General features: G+C 39.8%; 1 protein-coding gene across 1 annotated transcript in view; it reads left to right on the top strand.

Moving 5' to 3' along the window:
• Positions 1–20,449, top strand: part of LOC126278291 (exportin-2) — a 157,952-nt gene that overhangs the window by 22,864 nt on the left and 114,639 nt on the right. The window contains exons 3-5 of the mRNA XM_049978302.1: positions 10,254–10,446; positions 17,170–17,315; positions 18,019–18,126. Coding sequence (XP_049834259.1) covers positions 10,254–10,446; positions 17,170–17,315; positions 18,019–18,126 — 447 coding nt within the window. The remainder of the gene's footprint in view (positions 1–10,253; positions 10,447–17,169; positions 17,316–18,018; positions 18,127–20,449) is intronic.

Here is a 20,449-nt window from a genome sequence, read left to right on the forward strand (position 1 = left end):
GTTCGAAATTCTGAAGTAAATAAATGTAAGCTATAGGGAAAGATGGGTAATACACGATATGTACAAGAACCAAGTGGAAACAATAAGAGTGATTACAAAGAAAGAAGTGCTTGGATTAAAAAGAGTGTAAGATGGGGATACATTTTTTTCGCCACTACTGTTCAATCTGTACACTGAAGAACCAATGAAGGAAATAAAAGAATGGTTCAAGAGTGAGATTGAAATTCAATTTGAGAGGATATCCGTGATAACATTTGCTGGTGACATTGTTATCCTCAGTGAAAATGAAGAATTGCAGAATCTGTTGAATGGAGTGAATAGTCTTAACGACTACAGAATATATATAGGGAGTAAATTGAAGAAAGACGAAAACAATGAAAAATAAGTAGAGGAAGTTAAGAAATTCCACTACGTAGGCAACAAAATAATCTATAATGGACAGAGCAGGAAGGACATCAAAAGTAGATTAGCACTGGAAAAAAGGACATTGGGGTGGCCAAGAGAGGTCTGATAGTATCAAACATAGGCCTTAATTTGAGGAAGAAATTTCTGAGAATGTGTGTTTGGAGCACAGCATTGCATGATAGTGAAATATTGATTGTGAGAAAACTGGAAAAGAAGAAAATCGAAGCATTTAAGATGTGGTACTACAGGAGAATGTTGAAAATTAAGTGGACTGCTAAGGTAATGTGGTTCTCCGGGAGATTGGCCAGGAAAGGGTTGTTAAGGAAAACACCAGCAACAAGAAGGGACAGACTGGTAGGATGTATGTCTCATCAGGGGATAACTTCCATGTTATTAGACGGTGCTGTAGAGAGAAAAACTGTAGAAGAAAACAGAGATTGAAATACTTCAAGCAAATAATTGATGATGTAGTGCTACTTTGAGATGAAGAGGATGGCACAGGAGAGGAATTCTTGGCGAGCTGCTTCAGGCCATTTGGAAGAATGATTAAAAAAAACAATCTTCGTGCTTAAGATACACCGTAGTACATATTGCTGATGTCACATGAGAGTATAAATTGCTTTTGGTGGTCTGGAAAAGTGAGAGCTGGACCAATGGTCAACCAATCTTTGAGTTTTACAAATGCTTTTTCACTATCTGGGTACAATTGAAATTTCACTTTTTTTTTCTAGTAATTGTGTGATGGATTTGTGATTTCAACAAATTTTGGAATAAATATTCTATAGTAATTAGCTATCCCTAAATATAACTGCAATTCTTTCTCTGTAGTGGGTATTGGGAACAAGATGTGGATTGGTGCGTATGCTATCCTGGCATGTAATATAGCCCAAGTAACGCTTCCTGTGATACAAAATGACACTTTTTCAAGCTGATGTTAGTCATGCTATGTGTAAACATATTGCATACTCCTGGATATCCTGAGATATGCTGTTTAAGTACACCATGCATTACTTTGTTTTTAATCCATGTTATACCCCTTCTAATCAGCTCTGGAAAGTTGCTGGCACATTTTTCAATCCAAGTTGTGTACGATAATACTGGACCAGATGGTATTGTGAATGCCGTTTTCGATGATCTTCCATTGCTACCTCCAATTGAGCCAATCATGAACTTGTTATTATAACTTGTTCAATTACAGGCTGTAAATGGTGGGAACTCTGTAATGTAAGTTCATCTTCATCAAGTACTTCTAAGTTGGTCATCAGAGTACCACATGATAGCTTTACTTCTTCAGAACTGAAGTTATTTATGCTGACAGGGACAACCTTGCTTACATCAGCTTTTCGTATGTAGTACAAATTACACCATTTAAAACATTATGCTTCATTTACCTCTTTGTTCTCAGGCAAAGAATTAACCAGCAGATCAGTTCCTACGTCTACCCACCTCAATTTCCATTTACCTTTCAGTATGAAATCCTGTGAGACATTGTATGCTGTTTAGAGAGCCGCCTCCAGCCAACTAATTCAACTTCAGCATGATGTGCAACCAGGGAACCTAAATCGAGTCTGACTTCCTATTCACTGTCAGCTATGAGGAGAACTACATTAAACTGTAAGTTACTTCCCACCTCCTCCAACCACTCAGAATTCAGAATACAGAATTACAGCAGCGCCAAACTGAGTTAATGAACATTAACTATACCACTTAACCTCCAGTAAATTGGATTCATTTTTACTTCACCAAGTATACTCTTAACTTGCCACAGAAACTAGTGACGCTTATTAACAAAAATTTACACAGTTTTCCTCTCACATAGCTGGTCAGAAAAAAGTCTGCCATTGGTTCTGCAGAGGTGTCCTGTGCTTACCCTTACAGGGAGTGTTATACAGTGGTTACACTGCCTATGACCTCATTTAACAGGTGGTTTGTGAGGTCCATCCTTTGACCACTTTCCCTGGCTCTTCAAACCCTTGTATGTAGGTTCATTCTGAATGCCCAAACCGTCCACATGCTTGACATCGTTATTTCCTACAGTTATCCTTAATATGATTGGATGAACATATTTAAAAACAACTATGTTGAATATCACTTTCTTTTCCTGTGGTTTTGGTGACTACATCAGCTTCAGCGAATGCTGCTGCATTGTCTACCCCATCATTTAAAGTCTTTGGGGATTCAACAAGTAAACTGCATGACATTTCTGGTGGTAAACACGCCTCCCTGAAAAATGCATCAAACGCTGTCTGCTCAGCTTCCTGGAATTGAGCTGTGTTGGTGTTATCATCCTCAGTTAGTAATATTAATTTTCTGAATGAAATTTACAAAACTTTCCGATGATTCCTTAGATTTCTGAAATACCCCTTTAAGCTACTCCTGTATCCTCCTGTTAACCCTTTATGTCGACTGACCAAGTGGCCAGCAAATAAGATTCTTTCAAATGGATTACACATAATATTCTAGTGATATAAACTTCAGCTTTTGAAGAATAAACACAGTGCTGTGTGTTTGTGGTGATTGGTAGTGGTGAAAAATTGGCCAGTACTGGTCAATGTTGTTTGATTTTCTATCAAGTCCTTCCGTTAACTATTTATACAAGAGTCGTCTTACAGTGCACATAAAGTATATTAGTGTTGGATCGTGCAGTATTTACAGAATACTATTAAAACATCAAGATCGATTTCACTCTCAATTTTTGTTTCAAATAAAATGAAGATTGCAAATATATAATTGTCACATTAATTTTATATTACTGTTCCACAGGTCATTTTTAAAGTTTACATCTGTTTACACAGTTGCAAGTTGCTGTATGGTCCATGACCTTACTCAATTTGTGAGTGTTGGACAGGAAAAAAAACTGCTTACAATTTAAAAAACAAAAGTATGTTATATTATAAATCTGTTTACAAGATGGTCACTGTGTTCCTCTTAGGCTGTATGCTTAGTCTGTATAAGATGAAACAGATGAAGGTTCTGGGCTGCAGCCTCAACTGGAGAGTGCAGTCTGTCTAGGGAAGCTATCCACAGTATTCCAGGCAAAGGTATTCACTGTCAGAGTATTCTTAGAGGAGAATCATATATAGTGTTGCAAGGATTGTATGTACATTTATTCAGACAGCCAAGTTGCTGTGAAAACTGTATCAGCTCTGGCAATGAAATTGTTAAGGCAATGGTAAAATCTTAACTATATAGCTGGATCAGGATACAACATGTAGAACATTGGTCTAAAATCTAAAAACAAAAACATGATGGTGCAAACATGTTTTAAGAGAAGAACATGTGAAGGATTTAAACTCGTGGTAGGTCTAATCACTGGCCAATGGAACTTCAGTGAATACGTGCAGATGAAGGCCTTGGAGGAAGAAGCCCTTAAATGAGGGCTGTGTGGTACAGGGGATGAGACCATACCACATTTAATATTCCGATGCGAAGCATTGGAGACCAAAAGGTACAAAATAGCTGTATCATTAATTCCTGAAGAAATTGTGGTTAACAGGGATCTAGTATAGGGATTCCTACTAATATTTAAGGGTACTGGTTGGCTTTTGTAGAATGACACAATGCGGGCAATCTATGGGGTACAGTGTAGTTGTATTGGTCATAACGAAGTGTAAATGACTGTACTTAGAAGAATTAATATATCAGCAAAAATAAACACTTTTCGAAACTGTAATGTAAGTAGATAGGTGAAAAATATACTTGCCAAGCAGCAGTAGCTGGAAACACACATGAAAGTTAAGGAAATGTGCAAGCTTTTAGAACCACTGCCTCCTCATTCTGGCAGAAGGGTTGAAGGGGAAGGAAGATGGGGGAAAGAAAAGAAATGGCGAGGCTTAGAAAGTGGGGAAAGTCACTCAGAACCTTGGGTCAGGTGAGACTTCCTGGTCGGAATGAGGAGGAGGGACTGATTGATGAGGACGGCATTGGATATGATTTGAAAACCTCAAAACTTAAAGGTGGAAGACAGGACAATAAGCAAAATGAGATTACTTACAAAATCTCATGGAGGAATCAATAAGAGCTGAATGCTGAGTTCATAATGCATCACACTATGGTAATGCCATACTCTTGAAGATGTAGTGCCCACCTGGCTTGTCCTGTTGGATCCTTAAGACCTGTCAACCTACAAAGTGAATGATGGTCTGTAACAACTGTGAATGGCCTTCCATAGAGATACTGTCGAAATTTGCACATGACCCAGATCACAACAGGACATTCTCTTTCTGTAGTTGAGTAGTTTCTCTTGGCTTTTGTAAGTGTACTAGAAGCATAGGCTATAACCTTCTCTTTTCCATCTGAAATTTGCACCAGAACAGCACCGATCCCATACCCACTGGCATCTGTGTGTAGTTTTGTAGGTGCTCTCTCATCATACAGACCAAGTACAGGGTCAGTCATTAGAGCTTTTCACAGCACATCGAAAGAGTCTTGTTGAACACCACCCCAGATAAATTTAGCATCAGCTTTTAACAACTCTTGGAGTGTTCTGGCTTTGATAAAAAATTCTTTGATAAAACAACGGGAATAAGAACATAATTCTTGGAAGCTTCTCACATCTCTAACACTTTTAGGAATAGGAAATTCAATTATAGGTCTCACCTTTTCAGGTCTGGCCACACACCTTAATTTGAAACAAGGTGTCCAAGTATTTTGATTTCTTTTTCTCCAAAGAGACACTTTCTTGGATTAAGTTTCAGTCCGCCTGGTTGGAAACACTTTAGAACGGCCCTCAATCTTTTTGCGTGTTCATCAGGTGTGTCTGAGAACTCTGTAATGTTATCTAAATAGCAAAGACACATTGTCCACATCAGGTGACATAGAAGATTATCCATCATCCATTCAAAAGTTGGTGGTGCATTACACAAACCAAACGGCATTACCTTAAACTCATACAGGCCCTCAGGGGTGGTGAATGCAGTTTTTTCATGATCAGCTCATCTTCTTTGATTTGCCAGTATCCTGAGTACATGTCCATGGTTGAGAAAAAATTAGTGCCCTTTAGACAGTCTAGTGTATCTTCAATTCGTGGAAGGGGGGTAAACATGCCTTTTAGTTATCTTATTAAGCTTTCTGGAATCAACGCAAAAGTGCCAATTGCCATCCTTCTTCCTGGTCAGAACTGCTGGCGATGGCCATGGGCTCTGCGAAGGTTGAATGATGTCATTCTTCATAATTTTCTCTACCACATCGCAAATTATTTGACGGTCCGTTGCTGGCACACGGTATGCTGTCTGGCTTATTGGTTGATAGTCTCCAGTGCTGATCCGATTCTTCACTGTTGATGAGTCTAATTTGCTCTTCACCTGTGGATTGAAGCATTCAGAGAACTCTTAAAGATTGACAAGTAGTTTCTTCTGTTGTTCCTTAGTGACAGCTGTTGATAGTAGAGCTAGAAGTTCTTGCCTTGTAGTGGTAGTGCCAATTTCACCCACAAACTCGACGTGGGAAGTTTCTATGATGCTCAGCTGTTCGGCAATTAATGGCTCAGTGTTTGCTACGTACATGCGTCTTGGAAGGATCTGCGGTTCTTGGCGACAGTTAAATATTCACAATTCATCGAATCCATTCTTAAATGAGACGACAGAGGCTGGGATGACCAAGTTATTCTCCATTGGTATGCTTCTCTTACATTACACTACAAGCTCCATGGGTTGATGCATGGCATGACATGTGATAGTTACTTTTCTAGAGCTGACTGCAGGAATGATCACTTCATCCAGCACACACAGTCTCCACACACTCGGATGCGCATCTTCCTGTCCACAGTATCTCATCTCATCTAGCATAATCTTCGTGTGACCACCATCTATAATTGCCTGAGAAGCTTTCAAAAAGTCCAATCCAAGAATGACATTATGACTACACTTTTGTAAGATGATGAATTCTAAGGGCTGTGTATGGCCACTTATACCCACACGAATGACACATCTTCCTGCAGATTTTATGTATTTCCCATTAGCCACCTTCAGCAGAGGTGTTTTGCTGTCGACGAATACGGTTTTCTGCAAATAGCGGCGGTACTTTTCCGAAACGACAGAATATGATGCTCCAGAGTCCACAAGAGCTTGGGCTGGTTGGCCATCCATGATATCGATGTAGTTTCCTATAATTTTTATAGTGATCGATGGCGGAGGATTTTCCTCTCCGGCGGCCTCACCTTCAAGGAAGGTCGCACCCTTTAGTTTTAAAGATTGCGGTGGCTAGGTGATCGGCTGAAGCTTCTAATGGTGATGGAGACCTAGATTGGCATGTTGGGGAGCTTCCTATCCAGCGGCTAGCTTGTGGCAATGGTGACCTACGTCGTCCTGCACCCACGTCTTCTTGTTCATCTTCGTAATTCCTGCAGTTGGCGTTGGCTAAGATTGATCTGCTGTCTTCTGGTGCGGGCGTCATCAAATATCAGCCACCTTTCTTGACAATAGCCCACCACATGTCCTGGTTGTCCGCAGTGGAAACATACTCATTGGTTATCCTGGGTCCTCCAGACACCAGCTTTCCTTGGTGCCCAAACAGGTACCTCATGCGTCATTGTAGGGACATAACTTCGCCTGGGTCACCGTTTTAAAGGGGAATGGAGGACGAGAAACTGGGTTCAACGTCTGTTCCACTTCGTACTTTATGACCTCTTGAAGTGTATCGTTTTTTTGCTCACCGTGCAATCCAAGTGTCTTCTGAACTTCCTCACTCACTATCTGATGAAGAACACTTGCAAAGTCAGTTCCTTCCTCCATCACAGCCATTGATGTGACGTTTGGAAGCCGTTCAAACTTCTTGCATGTAATTCTTTTTTGATGCATTGTATCAATATACTGGTGCCATTTTATGAAGTTGTCTGCTGTCGAAGTCTCCTTCAGGAGTAGGGCTTCATACATGTCCTCAGCAACACCCTTCAAGAGATGTGCTACCTTATCTTCCTCTTTCATTCTAGGATCCACTATTTTACACACCTCCAAGGTGTCTTGAATGTACAGGGCTGTAGTCTCTCCTGGACCCTGTGCCTGCACTTTAATTTATCTTGACCTTTGCACTTCTGTCATTGTGTGTCACTGAAATACTTTGCAGTTCCGCCTGGAATATGTCCCAGCTTGTGAACTTTTCCTCGTTGTTCTCATACCATTGCTTGGCAGTGCCCTCCAAGTAGAAAAATACATTAGCCAAACACATGGTGTCATCCTATTTGTTAAATTTGGTTGTACACTCATAAACGTTCAGCCTCTTGTTTGGATCTTGGCCATCGTCACCCGAGAACCCGGAAGGATGACACAGTTGCTGTCATCGTAACGTCCTCTTCCTGTTCTGTCTCCAATAGATTGTGATCTGTTGAATATGGCTCAAACTCTGGTTTCTCGCCACGTAAACAGCGGTTCTGTTGTGGCCTGATGGGAGCCACTGTGTCTTCGATAATGTGCACTATCACAAGTTCCAATACCCAGTGCCTCCACCTGAATAATGTCACATAGAAGAAGGAGTAATTAGGTGAATGATGAACACTAACTTCACTTAACGAAGGTTTATTCAGCTCTTGCACATACAAGAGTGTGGAGCGAACTGCCTCCGGCCAGAACACATACAGTATATATACAGCTACAGAACAGTCCAGTACGATGATTCTTGACATTTATGGATACTTCTAGAATGTACTCGAACCGCTTATAGGAATTAAAATTGTACAGTCCAGGTGAGTTTTGAACTCGCGACCCTCGATGCAACAGTTTACTATCATACCCACTACACCACAGTGCTACTCAGCTTCTTCTGTGACAATATTGATCAAGGTGAGCAGGAAGGATGTCATAGGATTGGAATCAGGTGGGTGCTGGTTGGGGTGATGTTCAGCAGGAGACAGACTGTTGACATGGGAAACATTGGCATGGAGGGTAGTGGCATCAATGTAGGCAAGTGAGGTTTGAGGGGGGAATGGGGCAGACACAGGTTTCAGACAATCTTAGAAATTGCAGTTGTCTTCAATATCGGATATTTGTGCTATAGGGTGCAGGTGCTGATTAACTGAGGCAGATAAAACTTCAGTAAATGCTTTGAAGCCTGTAACTTTGGGATGGCCAGCATGGTTGGACTTTTGGATGTTAGGAAGAAGGAAAAGGTGGGAATTGCATCGTTTCAGTGGGGTAAGAGGTTCTAAGGATTGAGGTGTTATTCCTTGTGAGGGACCAGGGGTTTTAAGGAGGGATTGTAAAGCTCATCACCACTGATACCCCACTTTTTCATATTAATCTTGCACCTACTCACCCTTGTTCACATTGTGATTGGGGTCTTCTACTGTAGCAGAACAGAAGTGTGTGTGAAGATAATTTGGTTTTGTGAATAGACAAGAGGGATCATACAAAAAGTCATTAATATTCTCTACAGGTTGTCTTTTGAATTTCCCTGAAAAATTTCTCCAGTGTATAGAGAGTGCTGGATAGATAATTTATTTCGCTTAGAACCTGTATCTGGAGGTGAAAAGTTTCAAAAATCAAAGAGAAGGAAGAAGTCTAAAACATTTGACTCAGTATCACATCTATGCTTATTGTCAAAAGTATAAGCATATGGTGTGTCATTGACATTTGTGTCTGGATTGAGGGCACAGTGGGTTATCTTGAACGGAGTCATCATCAGATGTAAAAGTAACTTCAGATGTGCCCCAGGGAAGTGTTTTGGGACCCTTTCTGTTCATGTTGTATTTTAACGGCCTTGCAGACAATATTAATTGTAACCTTAGACTTTTTGCAGATGATGCATTTATCTGTAATGAAGCACTCTCCAAAAGACCGCATAAATAGTCAGTCAGACTTGTTAAGATTTCAAACTGGTGCAAATATTGGCAACTTGCATTAAATGTTTGGAAGTGTAAAATTGTGCATTTCACAAAACAGAATAATGTAGTGTCCTTTGATATCAGCGAATCACAGTTAGTAAAAGAAAGATACACACCATTCATACACAGAATGTGGACATTCCAGCCTGAGATGCTGGAGTTGGTGGTAATGTGTGCATGAGACTTGCTTGTTCGTGTGTGTGAATGGTGTGTGCCTCTCTTTTACTGATGAAGGCTGTAGCTGAAAGCTTTATGTAAGTGTCTTTTAATTATGCCTGTCTGCAACTTACCGTGCTTTCTTTATAATATGTAACACTCTGTCTTTTCCTGTATTGTCGATATTCCTACCTGGAGTTTCTACTGTTTGGTATTAATACTTTATAGATGTATGAAATGGAATACCAATAAAATCGATTATTTGTTGTAAATAAAGTAATAAACAGCATTCAAGAGCAGTGGTAGATTAAATTTACCAGAGTCACTAGAAGAGTTAATAAAATAATTAGAAACAAATATGCTTGAAATGTGCAAAATATTAAAAAAAGAGAGTAAAATACAATCTTACATAAAATTGCTACCCACTTTCTCCAAACCTCCTTCAAATTCCCAAAATCATGCAATCCTATAACTTTAAGATATTGCAGGTTTGGTCAGACAATGTAAAATGTTCTTTTAAAATGTGAATGATACGGGGAGGAGGCTAAAATAATGACACGGGGATATGTGGATGGCTGATGTAAGAATGGTGGAAGAGCTTAGGCATTTCAAGCGAGGTATGAGAATCAGTCCATTTCTGCATTACAGTGACAACATAAAGTAAAAACTTCTTATGAAATTATGCGTGTGATAACCATTAATCTGACTCCCACTTGGCGTACCACCCCTATTTAGTCAAAAGTAGTATTATCTATTGTGAATACATGCCTTTATTTTTCTCCAGTGTTATCTTGGCCTTCAATAGTTAGTTGATAGAGGAAGGGCCTCTTTCGACAGGTGCTGACAACACATGAACTTTGTATTTTGCACATTGCAGAGTGAAGATGCAGCGGACCGAATCCATGCCCAAGACAGGGATGCTGTTAAACAGTTAATAGTGAATCTCATGCTACATTCACCAGAAGCAATACAGAAGCAGTTAAGTGATGCAATATCTATTATTGGACGGCATGATTTTCCAAACAAGTGGCCCAATCTAATCTCGCAAATGGTTGAGAAGTTTGACACAGGTATGTTTATTCTCCAAGTTGACTTAACAGAATAATAAACACAAAGTCAACATTATTTTGAATTTGTTACGTTAAGCAACAGACTTCATTCTGCGTAAGGTGCTGGTCCATAAAAGGATTTTTCAAATTACATATGTAAATTTGTATGTCTTGCTGCTGCTGCTACTACCCAAAGAAAATCTGATATGTGTTGTCAGCACTTTTGTAGATGACTGTGTTACATGTTTAGGCATTTAGTAAATGTAATGCTATTCATCTTCATCTTTTGAAATTATGAAATAGGTAGTAAAGCTCATGACACTGCAAGCCCGAGGCCTGAGCTGAAATGTGTAAGTTTGGTTGAGAGTTGGTGAAGCCAACAAATCTGTTCTAACAGCAGCCTAATTTTTCAGATAAGGATTGTGGCAATGGACTGATTTGTAGGGTAGCCAGACATGTAGATTAGGTTGGAAGGTGATAAGTTGTGAGTAGTTAGCAAAGTTAACAATTGTGAAGTGACGATAATCTACTTTTTAAAATTCATTGAGAGTTCCGTAGTTATGCTTGTGTCCCCATTGAAAACTGCAATTTTTCTCTCTCAAGTCTGTTACCTTCAAGTTTTTAATATTCCCTCCCCCTCCCAAAACCCCCATATTCCTGTGAGGGGTCCTTATACTCAGATAATTAAAACATATGCACTTGTGTGATGTCCAAGTCATCATATGTGTTATGGAGTGCAAATGAATGTTTGCCTTATTGATAGCATCACTGTTCAAAGTGGATGCAGTGTATCCTTTTTTGCTGAACTTGGGTGCAGTCATTAAATTTACCATTGGCAGAAGTTTATTTTTAAATAAAAAAATCCTGTTGCTTTTATTGCTTTCTTCTGTAATGTGACATTTGGCATCTGATTTAAGTTTGTAAGCAGATACAAAGCTTGGAAACAAGTCTAGTGGTGTGCTCGTAAGAAGGCAGCAGTGTGATCATGATGTGTCCAAGAGCCGGAGAATACATTGGAATGTTTGCAGTTTTCTGTCTGTCTCTGTCCTATGCCTAACACTTCGGCTGTCAGCTACTCTGGTAACTGGCAATGCCGGGATGAATGCTGTACTGGGCGAATTTATATGCTTGGGAAAACTATCACTGTCATTTCTTAGCATAATATGTACCGTGTTTGCATTATGCCACCTGGCGCGAACACTCTAGTGGGTAAATAACCTTGTCATACCTAAACTGACATGCTAAACAGTGCTAAATGTTCTATGTGCACCCTAAAGTGCTTGCTACAAGATGATGTGGCAGAGTAACTCTAATGACTGAAGTGTCACTTTGTACACTGTTCCTTCCCACCAGGCATCCTCCGCCCCCAGTAGTCTCCTTAAGTGCACACCACTATAACAACTGGCTAAAAGTTAAGAACATTAGCAAGGGTACTATATATGTGTTTTAATATAGCAATGAAAACAATCAAGTTTTGACAAAATAATTTAACTGGATAGATAAAAAATCTACTTACCAAGCAACGGCAGAACACACATTTAAAAGAGTATTGTAATTAGGCAAGCTTTAGGAGCCAGTGGCTCCTTCTTCAGGCATAGCGGTTGAAGGGGAGGGGTGAAGGAAAAGGAATGGAGAGGTCTAGGAAAAGGGGTAGATTTCAGGAAATTCACACGGCTGCCCAAGGAAAGACTGATTGTTGGGCAGCAGAGTTCCAAACAATCAGTCTTTCCTTCACATCCCATGTGATAAGTCTCCCCTGACGTGTGGTTCTGGGTGACTTTCCCAAAATCTACTCATTTTTCTAGACCTTTCCAGTCATTTCCCTTCACCCTTCTTCCTTCCTCTTCAACTGCTCTGCCTGAAGGAGGAGCCACTGGCTCTGAAAGGTTGCCTGATTACAATCGTCTTTTATGTGTGTGTGTGTGTGTGTGTGTGTTCTGCCGCCACTTGGCGAGTAGATTTGTTATCTATCCAGTCTATCTATCTATCTATCTATTTGTTATCTATCCAATTACATTATATATATATATATGTTTTGTACCTCTTGAAGTGTCACAGGAATGCAAGATTGAATGTTAACAACTGTGTCATTAACTAGTGCAAGACTGACAAACACTTGTTTCCTTGGGAGTTACTGAAATTAGTTACTAATGTACCACTGTAACACAGCCTTGGGGTTTGCTGTATGTTCGAAGAAACACCCATAGATAAAGGTAGAAACTCGAAACAGTGTAGATGGTTCTCAGTTTTGGCATTTGTGACATTGTCATTTTTCTCAACTGTCATGAGTTGTGTAAAACAAGCCTGCCATCAGCTACTCAAAACTGAACTCACTGTCAACTTACTAGCAATAGATCCTAAGCATTCTTGCCCACAGTACTCTTATTAGCAACTTTGGTCAGCAACTGTACCCTCTGACTGAATTAGGTTGAGAAAGAAATTTATTGTATTGTGGGATTATGCCTACTCTGCGAGCATCACATATTACATCAAGTTCCTTGGGCAGCTGGATTCTTTGCAAACGACTCCCAAAGGCTGCCGTGGCCACCAGACAGCCATCTCAATGCCATCGGAGGTTGCTGGCCACACAGAACATTTTCTTATTAGAGGGGCTGGCCAGTACTTACCTCAGCTCAGTACAGCCGATAGAGACACAAAAAACAACCGAAAATTTAAGCTCCTAGCTTTCGGAATAAATGTTCCTTCATCAGGGAGGAGAGAGGGGAAAGAAAGGGAAGAAGGGAAAGTAGATTTAGTTACTCACAACCCAGGTTATGAAGCAACAGGGAAAGGAAAACAGGGAAGGTAGCAAGGATGGAGGCATGGTTGTCAGAGGGAAGCCAAAGATATTCTACTGCAGGTACTGTGCCAGCTTCAAACCAATATGAAGCTGGCACAGTACCTGCAGTAGAATATCTTTGGCTTCCCTCTGACAACCATGCCTCCATCCTTGCTACCTTCCCTGTTTTCCTTTCCCTGTTGCTTCATAACCTGGGTTGTGAGTAACTAAATCTACTTTCCCTTCTTCCCTTTCTTTCCCCTCTCTCCTCCCTGATGAAGGAACATTTATTCCGAAAGCTAGGAGCTTAAATTTTCGGTTGTTTTTTGTGTCTCTATCGGCTGTACTGAGCTGAGGTAAGTACTGGCCAGCCCCTCTATCTCTTTGTTAGTAATTGTTTCACATCTTTGTATGAGATTTTCCATTAATTAGTTAGAACATTTTCTTATATTGACCATGCGACAGAAAGCAGGACAACATGTATTCTGGCAGGTGGGGCTGTACTTAGGCTAGCACTCGGGCCCTGAGAAGTCAGTTCACTCAGAGAGAGCTTTCCGGACTAGGTGGCAAATGTAGTCACATTTCATCCATCAGGAGCTCACAAGGGAGACATTTACACTGTCACTGGTGCTCATGCCAGACTCTGCATTCTGGACCCTCCATTGCTGTCTTTCCAGAAGAAGACTTAGGCCGCTGTCTTTCCAGAAGAAGACGTGGCCTTGGTTAGTGACAAACTGATGGACTTGTAATAATTCTGTGTTCGCCTTTATAGTCGGCTTCGCCAAATGTGGTAAATTTACTATTGTGAACTGTGACTTTGACAAGTGTGTGAAGACTTCAATTTACAACCTTTTTTTTTCCTATTAATAGACCTTCTGCCTCAAGTACTGTCTGTGCTATAACAGGATGATTTATTTTGTTTGTGACTGCATTCAAATTGATGTCAACAACATAGGGAAATTGTTTTACCTATACTAAAATAATATGGAATTCCTTGTATACCTGGGCCTCCTTTACTTGACAGCCTGCAGCGGATACTTTATACTCACTATTTTTACCATCCCTGCTTTTCTGGGTTGAAAGAAATGTTATAAAAATGGATAGTTATTTGTTCTCGCAAGAGTGAAAAGAAACAGATTGGTTATTAAGTGTGTAGCTACCCACAGACCTTCAGCTTTGATGATGAAATTGTGGAGGGACTATGAATTTAATGTGATGTAGTACATGAACTATATTCAAATTTGTGCAAATGATGGGAAAAATCCACTTTGATCAAATGATGACATAGAAAAGTTACTCTCCACACAATGAAGAGTAGCAGTGCAGTTAATTAAAAATGATATATTTAGTCACATGTAGGGTGTAAAAGTACTGGAATGAAAATGACTGAAATGATGACTCAAAATCTGTAATTTGACTTTTTGATGTTATAAGGGTGAGGGGTAGGGTTCTTGAAACTGTGTCACAGCCCCAGATTTTGTTGATCCCTGCATAGGTACAAAGGCCAATAGACCAATGGTATAACTCCCTTGTCCATCAAATATTTCTGTATTTAAAAATTGCTGCCAAAGAAGCAGTGTCCAGCAGTATCACAAGGCTCCCCCCCCCCCCCCTCCCCCCTCCTCAACCTCTCCTCGCCACATACTGTCTGTTGTTTTCTATTCTAATATATTGACAAGTTCGCTTTTGTGATTCAGCCTAATTTTTCTTATACAAACATTTTTATGGATTCAAGTAAACTAGTATTTAGGTGCTTTCATCAGATAACCAAGTGTACTACTCATTTTTTGAACAGTGGGACACACATTTAAATGTTGTAAAAGTTCCGTGTGTCACCTGGGCCTCTCCCAAAACATATGGAGATTTTTGTGTGTTTACAAGTTGATTGGTTAACCCAGATAATAAATTGAGAATTTCTCAACAGAGAGCATGTTGCCTTGGATAAAGAGTCATTGACAGACGTAGAAGGAACGTCTTGTCATGTCCTAGGGAAGTGTCTTGGAACCTTTGCTGTTCGTGTTGTTTACTAATGACCTGACAGACAACACAAATGGTAACCTCAGACTTCTTGCTGGCGATACTGGTGTCTGCAAGGAAGTACTAACAAAAAAAACTGCACAAATATCCATTCATATCTTGATAAGATTTCAAAGTAATATAAAAATTGGCAAGTCACTGATATTGGGGTCATGGGATACTACATTTAAAAAAAAATGTGATCATGGGATGGGATACTACTTTTTAAAACAAAAATGTTATATCCCATGACCGTAATACCAGTGAGTCAGTATTGGAATCAGTCAACTCCTATAAATACTTTGGTGTAATCATTAGTGTGGTTATGAAATGGAATGATCTCATAGCCTTAATTGTGGGTGAAGCAGGTGGCAAACTGTTTTTCATCAGTAGGATGCTGGCAAAATGCAATTGCTTACAAATCACTGGTGGATCCCATCCTAGAATATTACTCAAGTGTTTAGGATCCGTGTCACATAACAAGTGTGATGTCAAGTACAGGGTGAGTCAGAAAGGACTTTGGAATGATATAGAAATGTATTGAGATAACTTACAGAGTTGGGAAATGTGTCATTTTGTAACAAACAACCGCAAGTTTCACATAAGAGTGTCAAGTGTCATTTTGATTTCATGTGACAACCGTTGTGGTGCAGCAGACATCCTACCGGTCATCAATTTTTTCCCTACACTTGTTACAACATATTGGGCATAAGTTGTGCAACAGTAGTGTAGATTGGATTTTTCAGGACGGCTAAATGGTTTGGGAGGGGAGGAAAAAATGTGCGCACCCACACCTACCCACCCAAACTCTCTCTCTCTCTCTCTCTCTCTCTCTCTCTCTCTTTCTTTCTTTCTTTCCCTCTCTTTAATGAAAATCCAAAGAAAGAAATCCAGTGGTGTCAAGTCTGGGGAGTGAGGTGCCCATGTGATTAGCCTTTCATGGCCAGTGCACCGACCTGGGAAGCGATTATTGAGGAAAACTCGAACTTCCATGAGGAAATCAAATGGTGCATCATCTTGTTGGTGATTAACCATCCCAGCTCTGTCATCTTCATCAATCTGTGGAATTAAAAAAGATTTCAAGCGTATCCAGATACACAATATCAGTGACACCACACTCCGCACCAGGGAGAGTAACACATTTTAAGTGCACTATGCTGGTGCTCCTGGTGGTGGGGTACTGGTGCACTATGTGAATCAGATTTGAGCCTGTTTGGTGCAAAATGACACATCTACTGATTCTGTAAGTTATCTCAGTAAATTTCTAAATCATTCCAAAGTTGTAAAGTCCTTATTGTTTCTTTGATTGGAATAAAATATAAGGGCGAAGAAACAGTTGGGCGATTCATTGTGGATTTGCTTCATGAAAGCTTTGAAACAAAGTTGTCATGTTTCATACAGACAGAAAAAAATGTGGTGTGCGATTCTTTTGAATAACCGCTCCTCAGTGTGATGTTTCTCATCCCACCCTAATACTGCTCCCCCCCCCCCCTCTCTCTCTCTCTCTCTCTCTCTCTCTCTCTCTCTCTCTCTCTCTCTCTCTCTCTCTCTCTCTCTCTCTCTCTCTCTCTCTCGTAGTGCTATTTTGTGTCTTCCCTTTTTATGAGGTCAAGTTAGTCTTGGCTGTGGGCTCATTTCTTCCATTGTCCCAGTCTTCCTTGTATCCACTCAACTCATTTTTCCTCATATTATTCTGCTTCATGTAATATGTTCTTTACATGCAGTATAATTTAATTAAAATCAATTATTCTTATGTTTGAGTGGCTGTTACAAAAGTGTACCATTCTTGTCCACTCTTATCTTTAGGTTACTGCAATTTCAAACACTATATTGATAATAGAAAATGTCTTCTTCTCTTTACTGACTACACATGACAACTGACAATGTATATCTCTTAATTTGAGAGGGCTTTAGAATTTACATTGAAATGTCCCACTTTTTTGTTTCAGGAGATTTCCATGTCATCAATGGTGTCCTTCATACAGCTCATTCATTGTTCAAAAGATACAGACATGAATTTAAATCGCAGGAACTATGGACAGAAATCAAAGAAGTCCTAGACAATTTCGCTGAGCCACTTACAAAGCTTTTCGTGGTAGGTACCTTTTTCTACATTATAAAATATATATTAACACTTGCCAGTGATTGTATTATGTGATAGATCATTTGTGCATTGGGAAAGATAGGATTCATCTTTTCACAGTATGACATATTTTTAGTTTTTATTAAAAATGAAACTCCTCCAGATGTACTTCACATTTTGTATTTATTCACTACTAGTTTCGACGTTGCATCAACGATATCTTCACGCCCATACACTTTGATGAAATCAATTGTGAGTGGCTGAGCACTAGAAGACCGCAGTGAGACCAGTAATTGCTTCACATCACGATGTGGAGCACATACTGGTCTCATCACGGACTTCTAGTACTCAGCCACTGAGCACTAGAAGACCGCAGTGAGACCAGTAATTGCTTCACATCACGATGTGGAGCACATACTGGTCTCATCACGGACTTCTAGTACTCAGCCACACACAATTGATTTCATCAAAGTGTACGGGCCTGAAGATGGCTTTAACGCAATGTTGAAACTAGTAGCGAATAAATATAAAATCTTAAGTAAAGCTGGAGAAGTTTCATTTTTAATAAAAATTATACCAGCTGTGTTACACCATAATCCAATTTAAATATGGATGTAAGAAGATATTTTTAGTTGTTGTTCTACTCTCTTTACAATTACCATTGCTCACTATGTTACCTGTTTCATGACTGTTGCCCTTTGTTGTCTTTTTAAAGGCCACAATGAACCTAAGAACTGTGCATGCTAACAATCCAGAAGCTTTGAAAGTAATCTACAGCTCCTTGGTCATTATATGTAAAGTTTTCTACTCTCTCAATTTTCAGGTATGTATCATTTTGTGGTTAAGACGTTTTGTTTAGGATACAGATAGATGTTAATTTCAGCCCAGAGGTACATATGCAACTCGTGCTTAATGTACAAACCCTGGTCAAAATGGTGTTGGGAATTGTCGAATTTTGTGTGACATTGGGTTTTGATTGGAGAAATATTTTTATCATCCCCTTGAGTGTACTGCCTATTATGTAAATATGGTCTAAAGGTTAAGTTTAATGGCTAATGGCTGTTTTAGATTTGGAGATCTCACTGACTTAGGAATTAATTTCTATGAATGTCAGGGCTAAGCATTATCACAATTGTTTTTCTAAGGCAGCGGATAAAACGTTTGTACAGTAATGCAAAATGTACAGAGTGGTTGTGACAATATTATGTGTGTATTGCTTATTTTGACTTTAACATTTTAAAGTTACACATGCCTTGGGTGGTGCTATGTGGCTTGCATTTCACGGAGCTGTAGCAACAGTACATGTTTGACAAACCAGAGGTTCGTGAACTGAGAGCTTTTCAGGTTAGTAAGTTCTATTTTCCAGTGAGCTCTGGTCTTACTTCAACAACCACTGTTCATGAGGCCTGTGGAATGTTCCCTCTTTTGCAAAGAAGATGGGGGGAAAATCTATTATTTCGTCCACCTTAAGGTGGACAAAATAATAGATCTTTGAAAATATGAGTAGATAAAAAAAAATGTACTCACCAAACAATGGGCAGAGAAAACATTTAAGAGGAAATTCGATGTTTAAGAGCCATTGGTTTCTTCTCCTGATAGAACAGTTGTACTGAAAGGAAGAGGGATGAGGGAAATGGATGGATAAAGCTATGGGAAATGGGAATAGTTAGAGAAAAGTATGCCAGAATCCCAAGTAAGAGGTGACTTACTACATAGGATGAGAAGGAAAGACTGACTGACTGGTGTGTGCACCACAAAAGATTTGAAAACCTCAAAACTTAAAGGTGGAAGGTAGGGTAATAAGCGAGACACAGATTACTGAAAAACAATCATGAGAGAGTCAAAAAGAGTGGCAAGCTAAGTGCATTATACATGGCAGACATGTGAGGAGGACAATCAGGTTAGACAGGTTGGAAAATAGAAAAAAATATACAAAAATAAAAGAGGGCAAAGAAAAGGAATAGTTACTGAAAATAAAGGAAATGCTGAGACCACAGAAATTAAGGAAACTTTAGACCAGGTGAGTGACGAGACTCAATCGTGTTTTAAAGGCAATTCCCATCTGTGGTGTTCTGGGAACTGTTAGGGGGGAAAAGCCAGGTAGCATGTGTGGTGAAATAGGCACTGAGGTGATTACTATCGTGCTGTAGAGCATGCTGTGCAACAGAATATTGTGTTGGCAATATACACTATGTCTGTGCCGTTTTGTCCTAACTTATAACATGGTGGTAGTCATACCATCGTAGTAGGCCAAACACATAACATTACATAACAGCTGGTACATTGCATGTTATTTCACAGCTTGCTCTTCCTTTGATGGTATATGTTTTACCTGTTACAGGGCTGGTGTAGGTGCTAGTAGCCAGTAGGAGGGTGCATCACGCAAGTCTTAAAGTGAGGATGGTTGCAGGGATAGGAGCCATAGAGAAGGGAATTGGGTGCAGGAGGAGGATAGGTTCTGACCAAGATATTGAAGAGGTTGGTAGGGGTTTGACTAAAAGCTAATGTGGGTAGGATGTACAAAATACCAGACAGATTAGACCTTATTTCAGGGCATGATTTTAGGAAGTTTTAGGCCTATCTTAGTAGCTGCATAATACATTAAAGGCCAGGATATTACTGAGTGACAAGAAGAGTACTCCTACCATGATTGAATTGATGGTGTGGGAAATCTGCTTTTGAACTATGTTCGCTGCATAATTATGTACAGTGAAGGCAGAGGTGAGAATGGATATGTATTGTAGTAAAATGTGTGCATCTGAACAAATCCATGTGCAGAAATATTTTTTTCCAGTTGTGCATATGAATCATCATCAGCTGTATATTGGAATGACAATAATGAAAATTTTGTGCTGGACTGGGACACAAACCCGATTTCCCTGTTGATTTGAGTGTTCGCCCTAACCGCTTTGGCTATCCATGCACAAATCACGGCCAGACCCAAACTTCCATATATTGTCATCCATGTGCCACATAACACGAGTGCACACTGTGACACACAAATGATAAAATACACAACTTGGGATGTGACTGTGATATGTGGATGGATAGCACGAGCGGTTAAGGTGACTGCTTGCATAAAGTGGAAAATCTAGGCTGAAGTCATGGTCCGGCACAGAATTTCATTGTCGTTATTCTAATATACA

The sequence above is a fragment of the Schistocerca gregaria genome, chromosome 6, assembly GCF_023897955.1.
Source record: "Schistocerca gregaria isolate iqSchGreg1 chromosome 6, iqSchGreg1.2, whole genome shotgun sequence".
Taxonomy (NCBI): Eukaryota; Metazoa; Arthropoda; class Insecta; order Orthoptera; family Acrididae; genus Schistocerca; species Schistocerca gregaria.